The following is a 16,789-nucleotide window of genomic DNA, read 5'->3' as shown; positions in this document are numbered from 1 at the left end:
GCATTCTTCGGAAACATTGCATTGCAATACGATATGATATGATACAATCCACCTCCTTCCATTCCCTTGTCGAATACAAAAGAACAGCTATCACATCTCCTTCTACCTAGCCATGCCTCACACTCCTCGACCCCAAAGCCAGCTTCCTCCCCGACCCCGCACCCACGCGACTGACCCTCATAACCCCGATCCCCCTCCCCAACGCATAGTCCACCGCCTCGCGATCCACGATGTTGGGACAGTCGTTCAGAACGATGTCCCGGAGGGCAGGCAAGTTGTCGACCAGCGTTTTCACGCTCGCGCCTGTTATGTGGGTGACGGAGAGGTCGACGGTGTGGAGGTTGGGGTAGGGGGCGGAGAGGAGGAGGTCGTCGATGTCGTTGTCTGTGATGGGGGTGTTGGTGATTTTGCTGTTGATTAGTTAGTTTCATTGTTGTATATACTTGGGGGAGAAGTAAGGATAAGAAGGGAAACGTACAGTGATTCCAAAGAAGGCGTCAGTATCCTCTTCGACTGCGAGAGATATCCCGTCGGGCCGAAGAGTGTGTACGGCTCTGGGTACTCGATTTCGCGGAGTGATAGGTGTTGGAGCGGCGCTGTGTCCGGTATCGAGGTGAGCTGCGGTGCCATCCCGTTGTTATCGTCGTCTTCGGGTTCGTACATGTCGAGGAAGAGGGAGAAGAAATCGATGCCGTCGAGAATGATGCGCGAGAGCGAGAGGTGTGTGAGGTTGGGGAGGCTGGCGAGCGTTATGTTTAGCCATGACTGAGCGTTCAGCGTGTATGGGCGGGTGTTGGAGAAGCAGATTCGGCGTCTTGGTGTCAGGGTGAGGTGGGTGAGGGTTGGTGGCAGGGGAGGGATGGATTCGAGTCCCAGGTTGGTGAGGTTGAGATGGGTTAGAGTGGCAGTGGATGGATCGAATCTACGATCGATGGGACCAGCCCAGTTGGTGAGGGATAGTGTTCGTAGTGATGGAGCTTTGGCAAGGAAGGCGGGCAGGTTGAGGAGCGCGAAGCGGGTTGCTTGGTCTCCTGGGTGGAGAGATATTGATTTCAGATCCGGAAAAGGACCGGTCCAGTTTGCTGGAACTGTGGAGTGTCCCAGGTTTAGGAATTCCACATGTTCCAAGGTCGGTCGATGGCGCAGGACTTGCGTGATTGTGTCCAGCGTGACTTCAACATGAACAACCAGTTTCTTCAGGTTTGGAGCACCTTTGGCCATCTCGATGAATGTATCGGACATGGATCTACCGCTGAGGAACTCTAGATGTCCCAGCTGCTTACATGCTGGCGGTATCCTTTTCAGCATGTCCGTGTGGTAGAAACGGTGGAAGGTAGCGTGGGTAATGGCACCCCGAGAACGTTTCACTGCGTCGCGAACGAAAGCACGGCTAACGTCTTTGCGGGCGAGCGAGAGATCCAAGTTGGTCCACAGACTTGGCCGCCCGCATATATACGTTTTCCAGCCCTTGCTGACCGGAAGGCAACGGACCATATTCCGAAAACCAAGGTAGTCGAGTACCATGTCGATGAGCTCAGGTGGTAGTATCGTGAAGGGATCTACTGAGGTTGGTGGAGATATCTTCCTAGTCAACTTGTCATGCAGTTGCTGCAGGAGCTTTGGCATTCTTAGAACAAATCTATCAATCAGCGGGCAGATGGGTTTCACCTTGTAGTTCTTGTCTGTAGTCGGCACATTTTTCTTGCCATAAGCGTAAATGTTCAACGCAGTATCGAATTTCTCCGTTTTCTCAAGCAGACTAGCGGTTCGCAAATAACCCTTCGCAGTACTGTCAGAGTAATGTCCTTGAGTCTTCGATAAACTAACCCTGATGTCTTTCTTATGCATTCGAATCATATCACGTGCATCCTTCAGTGCTGCATTGCTGTTTTCGTTCTTGATGTAGCTTGCCGCACGGTAGTCGAGAAGAGTGATTAGCGGCGTTTCGCTGGCTTCAATGCCATGTGTGAAAGCTTCAATTGCTTTCTCATAGTTCTTCTGCTTGTAGTAGTTCCGGCCGAGCTCCAAGTACTCGTCGGGGGATATCGTATGTCGCGACATAATGCGGCAACCCGTGCTCCAGTTATTTGTTATCACCAATGACCAACAAATGCGTGCAAGTCACTCAGAGCCCAAATGAGATTGCAAGTGAACCAAGTTGTTAAAGCGAGAGCAAGTTGCGAAATGGTATGTCGGTCGAAAACGCGTCACGGCTATGCTGAGAAAGGCGCCTTCGCGCTGGCACGTGTCAATATTCTTGGCACCACTTTAAATAGAGGGGAATCTATCACTTTCAAGATAATAGAGACAGTGAATGAATTTATGTTCGCGAGCCCATGTTCGGTAATTACTACTCATAGAATGCCATTAATCAATTCGTTCTATTCATTATCATTTCGACCTGACTCATAACGTCTTAAAATATATTAAGATGCCATCATGGCTAAAGAACGCCCCAAAATGCCTTTGCTAAACATGGAAGTGACAAACGTGCCTTCGCCGATCCAAAAAGCGAAAATGGCAGCGAAAAACAAAGTTGGAGGCCAAGGAGAGTCATAAGTCGTGCTTGTTGTTTTTATGAGCGCGAGTGACAAATTTCGCTGGTCCCAGAAAAACGCCATGTCAAAATGCAAGCAAGAATTCTTGCGGAAATGGATCAAAGAGTTTGGAAACACTACCCACTGCGTGAGGTTGTCTAATTGACATCCATTCCATCATCCTCAACCTCATCATCAGGCTCATCGTCTGTGCCCGTAATAGTATTGGCACTTCCAAGACTTCGCTTACGATTTCCATTTGAAATACCGTAAGACCGGCCCAGAATGCCCAATTCATCAAGCTCGTCACCGTTTAGAACTCGAGATTCAGTGTCAGATTCCGAGCAGAGATCGATAATCGCCTGATGGCTGAGGCTTTTGAAACCTGCTGTGCGTACGATACGACCCCAATTCTGAAGGCAAAAGGTTGCCGCACGACGCTTGAGCCACTCCTCAGTCGCTGTGCCCGCGCGTTCCCATATTATGGCAGCATGCTCGATATCGAGCTCTTTTCCAAGTCGATGAACGCAAAGTAGTCGAAGGCGGGGCATGTCATAAACATTTGACATGACCAGCATACCGGCAACATCAACAAGTGTGGGTCCGTGCTGTGAGCTTGAGTCAATACTATCGGTATAGAGATAGTACAGAAAAGCGCGAACTGCGGAGTATGGCTCAGGAATGTGCATCTTCTTGGAGTGGAACTCGGCCATTTGAGCGGACCACATCCGCTTGAAGTGAGGCCAGCGGGCTTGTAAGATAAGACGGTGAACATAAATCGGTCGGGATGTAGAAGCAACGGTGGTTGAGGACCCCGCCTCATTTACAGGCGATGCATCATAATCCACATCATCGGGATCTGCGGTGATGATGAAGTCGGCATCGCCACCGCTCTCGGGTGATATATCGAAGGTAGTGGAGAGATCGGCTCCAATACCTGTGAGAGGGGATGAGAAATTTGCATCTGATGATGGCACTTTGGCGCGATAGGTGCTCGCCAGCTCGTTGCCTAGGATACCGTATTTGCGGAGATCAATGGCTAGAACATCGCTCAGATACTCGCTTCCCGTGACACCGTTCCCATCCGCGGTCGGCTCAACGGGGCTGCCAAGTAGCCAGGCATTTGTGCCCTCTGCGTTAATTGTGCAATAGTGCCAGCGGTAAGTAGGACTAAAAATCTCTTTCCCATCTGCAAGTTTCTGCCAGCGGAGCGAATCGAGCTCTAGGCTCGAAAGACTCGTTTCGCAAGTCACTTCCATTGGCGTAACAAAATCGAGCATACATCCTGATGAAAAGATGTGGAAATGCATGCCAGCCGCCTGCGAAGGTAGATTTGGGCTTGAATGGAATTTGAGTGATGAAATAGATCCAGGCAAGACGTAGGGGGATCGACCTGACGCCCCTTGACTTGAATAAGATTGTACGCCGGAGTTGGCTGTGTACCCAGTGCTTCCGGTTGGGGCTTGAGCGGCAATGGAACCAGGGAAGCCACGGTACTTTGATACCATTTGTCTGTCTCCAGTTCCATAAGCCATGGCTGAATCGAATCCAGGGCTTCCTCGGAGGTCTAGCCACCAGATCTCGTTACTCTTCTCCATGTCGTCATTAATACCGCCAAATATCCAAAGCCTTCCATTCCATATCCAGGAAGCGTGGTCGTAGCGGGGTACAAATCTCCATGAGCGAGACCAAGTCCAGGTCTTGAGATCGAGGTAACAGATATCATCCAGTACACTATCGTGGCCAGTTTGGCCTCCACTGATGTATAATTTTCCATCATGTATGACAGCCGAATGGCGGGCTCTTCCTCGAGGTGCCGGACCTTGGAGCTCAGGCTGGGTCCAGTAAGCCGTTTTGAGGTCAAAGACAATGATGTCGCAAAGATGCTGCCGATGCTCGTTCTCGCCGCCGAAGACCAGCAGCTTATCACCGTCCCACAGATTCGCAGTATGCCCCATTCGAACACCTGGAATATCGCCATAGTTGTCCACCAAGTTCCATTGTCGGGTCGTGAGGTTCAGGCGGAGGACGTGGTTGTAGACTTCAAAGAAAAGTTGGTTAAGAACAAGAAAACAGGCGAATACTTGAAAACGTACCTTCGTCTGTATACTGATCAAATCCACCAAATGCATATATTTGGTCGTTCCCAACATATGTAACCGATGCGTTAACCAAGCATGCTGGCTTGGCACCGACTGTCGTGATGATCTTCGGTTTGTACCCTTCAGAGCCTGACTTCCTATTGCGCACCGGGCTAGCAGTCATGAGAAATGTATTGTTACTATCTCCACTGCTGCCAGTTGGGGAGGATCGTGTGTGCGAAGTGCTGGGAGAGACCACGGTAGAGGGGTTGGGAGGGAAAAGGGTGGATGGGGTGTAGCTTGATTGCTCCATTTTGTTCAATGAAACGGCATCGAGCACTATAAAGCCGTCATGAGGATCGTGGAAAGCGAGAATCGATTGTAGGATTCGGTGGTGAACAGTGTTTGTCTCACTCTGGAGCTGACTTGTGTCTTGTTCTCGACTTGTGCTGTGCTTGCCCCCATGAAACAAAACCGGGCGGTGAAAGGCCGGCAGTCGGCAGAATCGGGCGGCAGAGACAAAGCAGGAAATCTCCGAGTGGCCGTGCGCCAACACGTGATTCACGTGATGTCATGGACCACCGCCGCTCCTACCATACAGCGTTGCCAGGCCGACCCAGCCAATAAACAAACGATATTTAACCTCACCATGTCTGCCTTCCATATGCATATTCTCATCATCTACACCTTACTCCTCTACCTCTCTACCTCTCTATCGTTCTTCGACGATTCTATCCTCCATCCTACAACTCTCTCTGTCTCTCAAATCTCAAAAAGCGTTCGCAATCTGCACTTCAAATCAATACTTCCAAGCATCGATTACAGCATTGTATAATACTAATACTTAAAACCATTGCAGCATACCCAAAAAAAACATATGTACGCCATCCCTCTTGAGTCTTCTTGGCTCTCCATATCTCTTCAAGGGCATATACTAACATACTACTAGAAGTATTAAGCAGTCATGGCCAGCCCTGCAGTCTTGACCCCGGTCAAGAGCCGCTCATCAGTCTTCTCCACCCGTACCGCTGGCGGTCGGATGCCATTGACTCCTTCTCCTCGTACCCCTCGTACTCAGACTCCCGATGTGCCTGGTGCACATGAGTCCATCCATGGTGGAAACTTCCTGTCCCGTCTTCAGCGTTCTGTCTCCAAGACCAACCGTGAATCACCAAAGTCGAACATTGCTCGTACTAGCACACCGCGACGACTAGAACTCGGTGTCTCAGACTGGACGCTCACTGGATCTGTTACCGCCGCCACTTCAACAACAACAAAGACACCTGCCAAGTCAAAGAAGGATGTTTCCTTCCGTGCCCGCCCCACTAAGACCCGAATTGCCTACAATGCCGCCGACCGATTTATTCCCAACCGTACTGCAAGCGATGCCATTTGCAAAGTTGGCACTGGCAAACTCGATCTTAACCAGCGTCCCAAGTCTAGCTCAGCCCCAACTGAGGGTTCCAGTGTACTTGCCAACGCTGCTAGCGCATACGATGTCGGAGGCCGTGGTTCAGAGGAGGATGTCACACTTTCTCTGGAAGGCCTCAACCTTGATGACGACGAAGAGGATGGCAAGTCCCAAACCAAGCCTGGCCCTGACACAGTCGCCTACCAGTCGTCGTTGGCTTCAGCATGCGGCGTTAATCTGAACACCCGCATTCTCGCCTTCAAGCCTGCTGCCCCCGAATCATCTAAGCCTATTGACCTCCGATCACAATACAACCGTCCCCTCAAGCCTGCTGCCAGTCTTAACGCACAGAACCGCCGTCGCATTCCATCCGCACCCGAGCGTGTCCTTGATGCCCCCGGTCTTGTGGACGACTACTATCTTAACCTCCTCGACTGGTCATCTGGCAACCAAGTCGCCATCGGACTCGAGCGCTCCGTTTACGTCTGGTCTGCTGAGTCTGGCTCAGTCTCCTCTCTCCTCGAGTGCCCAAGTGACACCTACATCTCCTCCGTCAAGTGGTCCGGTGACGGTGCCTACGTTGGTGTCGGCCTCGGCAGCGGCGAGGTCCAGATCTGGGACGTCGAGGAGGGCACCAAGCTCCGAAGCATGTACGGACACGAGACTCGTGTCGGTGTCATGGGCTGGAACAAGCACATTCTCTCCACTGGCGCCCGTTCTGGTCTCATCTTCAACCATGACGTTCGCATCGCCCAGCACAAGACTGCTGAGCTTGTCTCTCACACTGGTGAGGTTTGCGGTCTTGAGTGGCGCGCCGACGGCGCCCAATTGGCAACCGGAGGAAACGACAACCTTGTTAACATTTGGGATGCCCGCTCCCTCTCTGCTCCCAAGTTCACCAAGACCAACCACCGCGCTGCCGTCAAGGCCGTCGCCTGGTGCCCCTGGCAATCCAACCTCCTCGCAACTGGTGGTGGCTCCAACGACCGCCAGATCTACTTCTGGAACACTACTACCGGCTCCCGCATCAACCACATCCCCACCGACTCCCAGGTTACCAGCCTCCGCTGGAGCACCCACTACAAGGAGATCGTCAGCAGCGGTGGATTCCCCGACAACAGCCTCAGCATCTGGAGCTACCCAACTGGTGTCAAGAACATGGAGGTCCCTGCTCACGAGTCTCGTGTTCTCCACAGCTGCTTGAGCCCCGACGGTCAGATGCTTGCTACCGCTGCCGCTGATGAGTCTCTCAAGTTCTGGAAGATCTTCGAGAAGAAGCCTGGACAGCCATCCATCGCAGCTGCTGGCTCTGTGGCCACCAAGCCCAGTGCCGTCAAGCAGATGTCGATCCGCTAAGCTTCTCTCAACAAAAGGGGCAGGATGCTTTCAAGCATATCCCCCATCTTTGTTCTGCACAGTCACGATGATCCAGTCGTGTCACTGGTGCGGAGCAACGAATAACCAACAATAACAATATCACGGCTTGCGCAATGGAGCCAATTATCCGACTCTACGCGCAACGGTAAGTTGGTAAGTATAATCATCTCGTTTGAGCATGTGACGCGGTCCATCATGGCACCATCCACATTACTCTCGGAAAATCGAGTCATCATATCTGGGTTTTGCGGAAACTCTGTCTTTCCATCATCATGAAGCGAAGGCGTCTCGGAAGCATTTTGAAGGAGTTGAAGGATGCATGTTTATGACTTTCGAGCGTCACCATATGGGAATGATACGAGTTTACGAAATTGGGTTACGGATCATCATACCCCAGGCATGTTTATATTCGGGGCTTTTATTGGATCGATTGGAAGTCCCTCTCGACAATTGGATTTTTTTCGAGAGCGATTGTTTTGCTAAGCTCTGGTGTTTTAATGGAGTACTACTGTCAATAAGGACAACAATAAATATTCTCAAACCTTTTTTCAATGTGTTCTTCCAACTTGCAATTAATATTGTGATATAAATGCAGCGTAAGAGACGTCGATTAATCTTTTGCTTTTTTTCTTTAATACAACTTACATGCTGTGGTATTTTGTTCAATTGCTCATGATAGAGACATGGGCATATATATAGACATATTGTAGCATTCTTAGCTGCAGACATCACACCGTGTGGGCGGATTGGTACCGGGCACCAATATCCGTCACTCCACCTGAAATGGTATTATGATTTATCAAGTTGACCCCTATATCCTATTGTGATGTTTTTGGGTTAGTAAGAAGAAGCATGTATGTATGTATGCCACCAGGCAGGGTGTAGATAGATCGATTACGGGTGCCGAAAGAGATCGAGGCATCATCTACCTACCTCTAGAGGCCCATCGACAGTGGCAAATATCTATCTGTCCTATTTATCCACCGATTGCGGGTCGTGCCCGTGATGCTACTACTACAAAGGGGTGTATACGCGACAGTATGTACGTATATTGTCACTCGTACAACAATAGACGGTGAAGAAACCGTGGGAGAAAATGATTGTCTTAGGGAGAGGGACAGAGGGCAAGTCGACAGGCAGCTTGCATGGAGGACGACGGGGTGATGGTACTCTTTGGGAAATTTTCTTCACTGATAGATGAGGTGAGCTTGACGAAAATGGCAGTCAGTAGAGCGGGCGAGGAGGATCTCATGGAAAGGTCTTCTCCAAGGTAGACCTCTCGAGAACGGTGGGACTGTGCCACGAGATTGGAAATCAGAAATCATTTTGATGAACGTCTTACTTACTCTTCTTCGAATCGCCTTTTCCTAGCAAAAGGTAAGCCATGGCATCTTACCGCATCTCAGCGAGAATCCGTGCCGAAGCCATGTCTCAGTCTACCACAATCTAGCTCTTCGCTTTTTCTTTGTTATGCCGTATGCTAGCCTCATGACGACGACAGGGCAGCTTTTGCCGGAGCAATCCTTGCGGCGAGGCCGTTGTCGTCGTTCAATAGTATGCATTGCGGCGAAGAACAAGATCGACGATAACCGAACAATGCTGCGGCACGGTAGGAATGTTCACGAAAGGTCGGATGAGTCGGTACTTTGCGGCGCTGTTGGTTTGTTTCCATCTGAGTCGACGCCACTCTCCACCGACTATGATCTTACCGTTGGGCGAGTTGGTTTGGCATGATCAGTCAAGATCATCCTTCGAACGTGGGGTTGGGCTGGGATGGTGGTGCCGTGCCCCAAATCGTATAGGCGTATGAGGCGCATCTGGCGGTAAAGGTTTCGAGGCGTAGAAGATGGTACGGTTGAAATCTCAATTATATCTCCCATATGTGCTTGCATGGCATTGTTACATCCTAGCGTGCTGATGAGTCTGTTGGTACGGGATCGAAAGCTGCGAGTGCGGCCGGATTGAGATATTCCTCCATTCTACACCATATGTTCGTAGTCTCGAATTGAGATGCACTGACGTTAGTGATGATAGCACAGATTTGTATCCGGTGCTAATGATTGCACGCTGGAGGTCGGGCCTGGCATCAAGTACAACTACTCGACGAGGATATTCATGTGCATTTGGCGACGCACCTGCATCGCCCTGACTATCGAAGAACCCAGCCTGAAGCAGTATAGAGTTTCGAACTAGACAGGCGCGAATGACCTCCTCGCATCGACTAAAGAAATGCTAAAGATATGCGAAAGTCTTCAAAGTATGTCTAAGAAGCTTTGCATGGAGAATCGAGTGGGCTGTGCTCTAAGCTGCCGGGCGTATTTCGACCAAAATCTGTTGAATGTTTAGCTTTGCATGTCTGGACACTTTTGCTGAGTTGGTGTTGGATTGTAAAACTCTCTTCGAAGACATGCAAGATTGCACCACATCCATGGCAGCTCTTGCCGCCCATGCTAATGCCCAGTGCCTGAAGGGGAAATGTTGATCTTATTTGCGGCCTTTCGCCCGTGTTTGTTGGCAAATTAGCACGAAATTAAATGTACGTTAAATACCGCATGCACCTGATCCTACTGGAAGTGGAGAAATTATGTTGGTCTGCAGTAGTGGGATGAGGTGTCAAAAGTCGCCGAGACGGGGGAGCGTTGTCGTGCCAGAGACGAGAAACCTGACCAGCAAACATCGTGGACTAACAACCTCGCTTTTGCGGCCGAATCGTAGCGGTGTGCTTCTCCGACCGGGAACAAGCCCCGAGCTCTAGAGCCTCGCATGCAGCCCACCTTTGGTACTGGGAATTCTTCGATGCGGCCAGCAGGAGAATCCAATCATGTGGATGGCGTGCCCCTTTGGCGCTTGTTATTATTATCAAGAGGTCCTCAATTAGCAACGCCGCATGGACGCGGGTAATATGCAATGCGCGGATGAGGCACAGGTTTCGAGATTTACAAGAATGGAACATGTGCTATAGTCAAGGTTGATGACAACAGCTTTGGTGTAAATCCAGACACAGCACAACAACCTGGATTTTTCTATCATCGAGTTGGTATGCCATACGACCTTAAACATCGTGGGGTATAATGCCGCTAAAAAGTTCAGGCCCCCGAATCAGGCTGGCGAGTACACGGCACCAGCAGGCGAGGCAGTAGGGCTTGAGAGGTATCGGCCTATAGCGATCATCATGCTGCAGGATCGCAGAAGCAAGACCGCAAGGACAGGCCGTGGTAAAGCGGAAAAGCAGTGTCCCAGCGGGCTGTCACATTTGCACGCTATCAATTTGCCGCGAGGCCGCCACGTCGATGGCGGGTCAATGCTGGTGGAGAGCTTAGCGATATCAAAATAAGTCAGACGGATGAATGTTAGGATTCGACGCCGCAAGACTACTGTGATAACAGTGGAGGACTTGAATGACAGCGTCTTGGGATCCTACTGAATTATCAAGCAGCAATGATGAACATGCATTAGTGTGGTGGCAGCCTGTTGTCCAGATGGGCAGAAGAGCCAGCGACGAGACAGAGGAAATTACAACGAGTAGGACGAGGTTAGAGTCAGGATAGAATGAGGAGCGGGTTAGGCCAAAAGGTAGACAGTGCACCGTTCGTCGAGCAATTCTGTAAACCCTTGGCCAATCCTTGATCGGCTGGCATGTGGAGGTAGCATGGCGACGCTATGAGTACCTACAGTAGCTGGAAGTGCGCAATTGACCTATCCCGAGCGACATGAGAGGTGTGAGCGGGAGCGTCGCCGAGGAGGTGGGATACGGGACAGGCGAAGGGGGTATCTGACCAGCTGCCGGGGATGCTCTGGAGCAGCCGGTAGGTCACCATGGCAGCTTGGAGGGTGGAATGGTGGGAATGGTACGTAAAATGGAAGACTGAGAAGGTCAGCAACGGCTGATCATTAACCACAACCGAGTTGGCCGTTGTGATTGTGTGTGATAGTGGTGGTAAGTGCCAAAATGGTGGTGGTGGCTGTTGCTGAAATCCCGACAATGGAACAATGGAGCCAGTGTGATGGAACCATGGGGCATTCTTAGGATTCTAGGTAGGGCCACCGAGAGGTTGCGCGGACGGGAAATGGAGCACAGAAGATGAAAGAAAAGAGAATTGGGCGACGAGATGGAATGAATAATGTGAGGATGTGGAGGTTGTGGTGGTGGTAGTAGTGGAGGTGGAAGTGGAAGTGGTGGACGATGATTTGTGGTTGGAAGTCTTGAACAACCACCGGCGCTTAGAAACTCTAGGGGGGGCAATCACCCCTGTCGTTCCTTCCTTCCATTCCCATCCTACCTACAACCCCTTGTCCCTCTATCGTCTAGGTACCTACACAGTACTATGTACCTATGTAGGTATCTAAGTGTACATACACAGACCAGACTACATAGCTACTAACATGTACTCTGTAGATCATGTACAGTGTTAGGCCGTACATCTACCTGCCTGTACACATTAGACACCTAATAGATCAATTGTACGGAGTACAGTAGTATATCTATCAATTGATCGTCTACGTACTATGTACCGAGATGCATATGCCCAAATGGTGTGGGATAAAACTTTCAGTATTAGGTCTCAGCAGGCCACGCATCAGAGAATAGACTAGGATGGATATGCACTGATGCACTGATGCACTGATGCACTGATGCAGTACTAGTTACGAGTAGTAGGTAGTGACTGAGCGAACGAACTGCTTGTAGGAGACGGGGAGCCATCAGAGCGAGACACCCTGGTAGTTGCTGGATGAGGCCTCCCTCCCAAGTTAGCGGAGAAGTAGGTGGTGGTGGTGATGCCTGCCCGTTAGGCACATGCAAGAATCATGTACTCGCAACATTTGCATATGTACTCATAATTATTACTCGTAGGAGTAGTTATGCTGAAAGGTTAACTAGTGGAAGTGGTTAGGTGTAGCTAGGAACTATAATAGATACTGAGTATGTATAGTTACTTTGTAGACTGTAGATATCTACTTCCCTAACGAGTATAGGTACATGTTCGTTTTGGTAGCACACAGACACTTCCCCATCCCCATCACCACCATTCCCCCCTCTCTCCCTCCTTTCCTCCTCCTCCACCACCTCATCCTTCCTCGCCGTCTACTGTTCACGTATTCTATCATTATCCTACACGAAACATTTCAACATAGTAGTGTGGTGCACAGAAAAGGAAATATCCACTCAAACGCTGCACCTGCTGGCTAGTTGCGCGTGCATTCACACACGTACATACTGTGACATACATTACATCCCTACTCGTTCATATTATTGTTGTTATTACTACTGCATTGGGTGCATACATACCTACATAGGCAGTCACATAGGGACAACTCCACGCGAGAGGGTCCGCCTTGTCCTGTCAACCTCCATCCATCCTTACCCTTTAACCCACCATCTCGACTCATCCGTCCTCCTCTCGTCCTCTTATCATCTTATCCTCTCTTTCTCTTCTTTCTTGTTCTTCTTCTTCTTCCTCCTCCTCCTGCGACATACAATATAATACCCCCCGACCCGATCTGCGACCTTCCCCCTCCCATCTCATATACTTACGCCGCCGCCATCGCCATCGCCCCCTCCGCCCGCTGTTTCTCTAACTCGACACGGCCACCCGCCTCACACACTCCCCCCTCCCTGGCGCCTCTGTCCAACATCCTACCCGCTCGGCGCCCAGTCTTGATTCGTCGTGTTTGGGGAGGAGATCAATCAGCCTTGCGCCGACTGTTACCATCGCGAACTCGGGAGTCGCCAACACCTCCACCTCCACCTCTTCTGGCGCCTGGCTCATAGGCACGCGGCTCGAGCATTGTTTCTAAACAAGACAATCTTTGACCTTCAAACACGCCGCGGCGCAGTGCTGGCGCAGCATCGTCTGTGGTGTTCGACCAAAGCTGTCTTGCTTGAATCGTATCGTACAGAGGCATGGCAACTGCCACGCAGCTCATGCCCTCTCCAACTGCGGGTCTGAAGTCGTCTTTCAGCCCATATACCGACTCGCCCAGCTCTCCAGCACCTTTCAGTCAGGTCTTCTCCAACTCAAATAGGTATGGCCTCGCCCTTGTCATATATTGACTACACAGTCACTCCATCTCCACATCTCAATCAATACTGATGCATTCTCGAAGGAACTCCAACACGTCCGACCACCTGGCACCACCCCCGAGCCCTTACCCTTCCACCGTCGACCCTTCTCCCGTCGACAGCAATGGCACAAATGGAACCGAGGTACATTCCGCGTTACATATATACACCCATGAATCGTGCTAATGGGATACTATGATAGATCGAAGACGACGCGCAGGAGATAGATCATGCGAGCGAGGGTGAATTGAGTGATATCCGGTCTCTCGAGACAGAAGAGATTACCAGTCCAGAGAGCCAGGACAGCATGGCAAAGGTATGCGCTTGGAACACTCGAATCTATTCCAATTAATTCAAAAATTTACCATTCGTAGCCCTATAAGCTGGATACGATGCTCCCTATACGCGCGCGCGCAGACTCCGACGATGCGCCGCAGTCGGTCATCCATGCGCCCATGAACTTCAAACAGTTTGTGAGTATCAGGCTGAACCCATGGTTGCACCACATAGACGCTGACTCCCTTGACAGAATCGAGTCAGCACCTCAGCAGCCTCTTCCCGCGAAACCTCCTCGGACCAGACAGCCGTAGTATCACCACAAACACCAGAAGCACACATGGGCCTTGATGAAAAGGTTTGTTTAGCTCACGCCTACCTTCACACTTCGGCATGACTAACCAAGCGAAGGGTTCATACACGCATCCCATCGACACCACCGTTCCAAGCTCCGGAACGATAGATCGAAGTACCCCACGAGCACAGACACGTCTAGATCACGACGATGAGAGGAGACGAAGCAGGGCTAGCGTCAGTCTCGCAGGTAGGAGTTGCCCTCAATCCCACTTCCCGATACTCCAAGACTTATGCTTTATTAGACATTGCAGAAGCGGAAGACGTAATTCATTCAGATGCTACGTCACTTTCCAATGGGCAGGACGGCAGCAGTATGCCAACCCCCTCACTGCAGGGGGATGAGTTTGCTTTGGCTCAGACAATGGGCGAGGCCCTGCACGGCATCAACGAAACCGAAAGGGAGGTTGCTTCCCTCAAGACGGCCTTGGACGAATGCTGGACTCTCTGCAACACACTGGCAAAACTCAGTCAAAATCATCGACAACGAATGTTCCATTACTCCGGAACCAAAGCAGACGAGCAGGAACATGCATGGCGGACATGCTGGCGCTTGTGTCAGAAGCTCTATGAGAGCAGGGACGAACACCACGCTACACAGATTAAACCAACACTGGAGCTTTGCCGGGACTTCTGTCAAGCACTTTTCGACGTTCGACACCGGGGCGACGATGCTTCTGATTCGGTTCTGCGGGTCAGTTTTGAGTTGAACAACCATTTGTATAATGCGCATGACCGGACCTTGCCTGAAGCATTTCGCGAACGCACTCTGGACTTCTACCTCACCCTATGCCATCGTCTCATGAAGCAAAGAACCTCCCTTCCTGAAGACACGGATGCTTTGCTCCACGCATGCTGGTCGCTAGCCGAAATGCTCTTCAGCATTCGCCAGAATAGCCGTGACGGTAGACCCGCAGACGAGGAACTGCTGGGATCCGCCATCCAAGCGTGCTGGGAACTCTGCGATCTGTTCCGAGAGGGCTGGACGCAAGTACGACCTGAGCGCGGTACCCCTCGTCCCGCTCAATTCTCATTCAACGCCGGCCCCGCATCTGTGTCACACTCCCAAGTCTCTCATTCTGAGCGCTCTGGGCGTACCTCTACGATGAGCGGCTCTTATCACTCCGTGATATCGAACGGTCTGCGGCGACAGGAAATCATGCCTTTGCATCCCGAAACACCCACTACCATCTTCGACGACCGTGAGGAATTTTCGCCTGCCGACCCGGAACCACAAGTGCCAAACATCTTAATACTGGGCCCTGAAGCCGGTCAAACCAGGACCCATGATCGATGGTCATCTGCAGCTTCCAGTCTCTCAACCTATTCCGACGCCTCCGTGCACACTTCCTCCACAGCAACGGCTGGGCGGGAGGACGCAACGATCATTCGCTTGAAAGGATTGCTGGTCAAAGCAGCTATCAATACTGGTTTCAATCGATCGACCCCCCTGCCTGATTTCGTCAGCGCCCTGCCCTCGAATAGTTTTGGTGACGCCGCTTGGCAGACTCAACTGTTCGACAATTATCGAAAGCTCGTGCTCTCAGACCCCACCCTGAGACCGCTTCATAACCAACCATTGCGAAGATTGACCTCGGGCGAAATTGGGAGAGCCGTTCAGCAGTTATCGCGCAGCGACCAATTCTCCTGGATGCGCGATTTGTATCGATTCGTCTTTGGTTGCTATCCCGATGACCCAGGACAGCGCAACCTCATCATTAACGTCCCTGCTTAATCTTACCATTGCATATATCCTACGCATATCTCTGGGAAGTCGTATGCATTGTACGACTGCCCAATTTTTTTTTCTTCCTTTCATCGTTGGTCATCTCCGATTCAGCATCGAATCTCTTATCGCAATATACCCCTCCCCAACGCTCACTTGGATTGAGATGTTCGTTTTCACTAGTTGATAGTATTGAAATTACTAGATCTTCATGAGTTTGAGAAGTTCTTTCCCTGTCCCACTCGCAAGCACAATTCATGTTAAAATATTACGCTTTCAGCTAGATCTGAGCAGCCACATCTTCAGTTCGATTACAACGCGCCGCATAATTCATCACGTTATGAGCCATCAAACTTCCTGTCCTATTCTTTGTATCAACTATTCAATGAACGAATATATGTCTATTTCGAGCATCAAATAAAACAGACGCTTTCATATTCTCCGATACCACTTACCGTGAGGATTTGCGTCCTTCTCGCTAATTAATCAGGCACCGAAACAAGATAAAAGCTTGAGGCATTTGGTTCTACTTTTGCTGAAAATCAATTCCTCGTTGCACCACGGGCTAATTATTGAGGGTCCGGTATGGATTGGCAAAGATATCATGACAGGCATGAGCACGATGTGCAAGTGACTGAATGCCGTTGCTTTAGAGTATGATCTCCAAACAGAACCCCCAACAGACAGAAGTTCATGCCGTTCTACGATACCCGGTAGATCATCGTGAAGATGGTTGGATCGGAGGTGTTCCACATCGGCGCTAAGTCATGTCTAATTATTCGTGAGCATTTCTTTCCTCCAGGTAGAAGTAATTACTAACAAAACTTGATGAAGGTAGCTCATGCGTTTTGGCAATCGACTGGGGCAAAGCGGTACCCAAGGTCACTTTGGACTTGGATGATTAATCCCCGCAACACCAATCCAACCGCGATTGCGGCCAAACCCCAGAGTGATCGGACTATATGA

The 16,789-nt window shown here is 50.6% G+C and overlaps 5 protein-coding genes across 5 annotated transcripts; 2 read left to right on the top strand and 3 right to left on the bottom strand.

The window, feature by feature from the left end:
- Positions 1–106: 106 nt before the first annotated feature.
- BU24DRAFT_388893 (RNI-like protein) lies at positions 107–2,177 on the bottom strand (the record flags this gene model as incomplete). Its single annotated transcript, XM_033525022.1, has 4 exons — positions 1,828–2,177; positions 1,669–1,779; positions 479–1,617; positions 107–410 (listed from the first exon to the last, which is right to left on the bottom strand). Exons 1-4 carry the CDS (start codon positions 2,059–2,061, stop codon positions 107–109), a joined length of 1,788 nt encoding a protein of 595 aa, XP_033385891.1. The 5' UTR covers positions 2,062–2,177.
- A 518-nt stretch (positions 2,178–2,695) lies between these two features.
- BU24DRAFT_343830 (uncharacterized protein) lies at positions 2,696–4,802 on the bottom strand (the record flags this gene model as incomplete). Its single annotated transcript, XM_033523383.1, has 2 exons — positions 2,696–4,578; positions 4,634–4,802. The coding sequence occupies 2 exons, from the start codon at positions 4,800–4,802 to the stop codon at positions 2,696–2,698; spliced, it is 2,052 nt and encodes a 683-aa protein (XP_033385890.1).
- Positions 4,803–5,257: 455 nt separating this feature from the next.
- Positions 5,258–7,555, top strand: BU24DRAFT_152387 (WD40 repeat-like protein). The gene is made up of 2 exons (XM_033521283.1): positions 5,258–5,497; positions 5,568–7,555. Exon 2 carries the CDS (start codon positions 5,583–5,585, stop codon positions 7,383–7,385), a length of 1,803 nt encoding a protein of 600 aa, XP_033385889.1. The 5' UTR covers positions 5,258–5,497; positions 5,568–5,582; the 3' UTR covers positions 7,386–7,555.
- Positions 7,556–10,076: 2,521 nt separating this feature from the next.
- Positions 10,077–10,361, bottom strand: BU24DRAFT_420579 (uncharacterized protein; the record flags this gene model as incomplete). Its single annotated transcript, XM_033527513.1, has 1 exon — positions 10,077–10,361. A coding segment is annotated over one exon (272 nt), but the record flags the coding sequence as incomplete, so codon positions are not given.
- Positions 10,362–12,910: 2,549 nt separating this feature from the next.
- On the top strand, positions 12,911–15,842 carry BU24DRAFT_152348 (uncharacterized protein). Its single transcript, XM_033521281.1, has 7 exons — positions 12,911–13,430; positions 13,512–13,611; positions 13,670–13,783; positions 13,842–13,940; positions 13,997–14,101; positions 14,155–14,287; positions 14,343–15,842. The coding sequence occupies exons 1-7, from the start codon at positions 13,309–13,311 to the stop codon at positions 15,830–15,832; spliced, it is 2,163 nt and encodes a 720-aa protein (XP_033385887.1). The 5' UTR covers positions 12,911–13,308; the 3' UTR covers positions 15,833–15,842.
- Positions 15,843–16,789: the final 947 nt, after the last annotated feature.

Source organism: Aaosphaeria arxii (genome assembly GCF_010015735.1).
Source record: "Aaosphaeria arxii CBS 175.79 unplaced genomic scaffold BU24scaffold_3, whole genome shotgun sequence".
Taxonomy (NCBI): domain Eukaryota; kingdom Fungi; phylum Ascomycota; class Dothideomycetes; order Pleosporales; genus Aaosphaeria; species Aaosphaeria arxii.
This window is presented reverse-complemented; position numbering and strand designations above follow the sequence as displayed.

Coding starts and splice junctions, on each gene's coding strand:
- BU24DRAFT_152387 (XM_033521283.1), top strand. CDS start 5,583: ATGGCCAGCCCTGCAGTCTTGACCCCGGTCAAGAGCCGCTCATCAGTC.
- BU24DRAFT_152348 (XM_033521281.1), top strand. CDS start 13,309: ATGGCAACTGCCACGCAGCTCATGCCCTCTCCAACTGCGGGTCTGAAG. Junction 13,941..13,996: donor CCATGAACTTCAAACAGTTT/GTGAGTATCAGG, acceptor CTCCCTTGACAG/AATCGAGTCAGCACCTCAGC. Junction 14,288..14,342: donor GGCTAGCGTCAGTCTCGCAG/GTAGGAGTTGCC, acceptor ATGCTTTATTAG/ACATTGCAGAAGCGGAAGAC.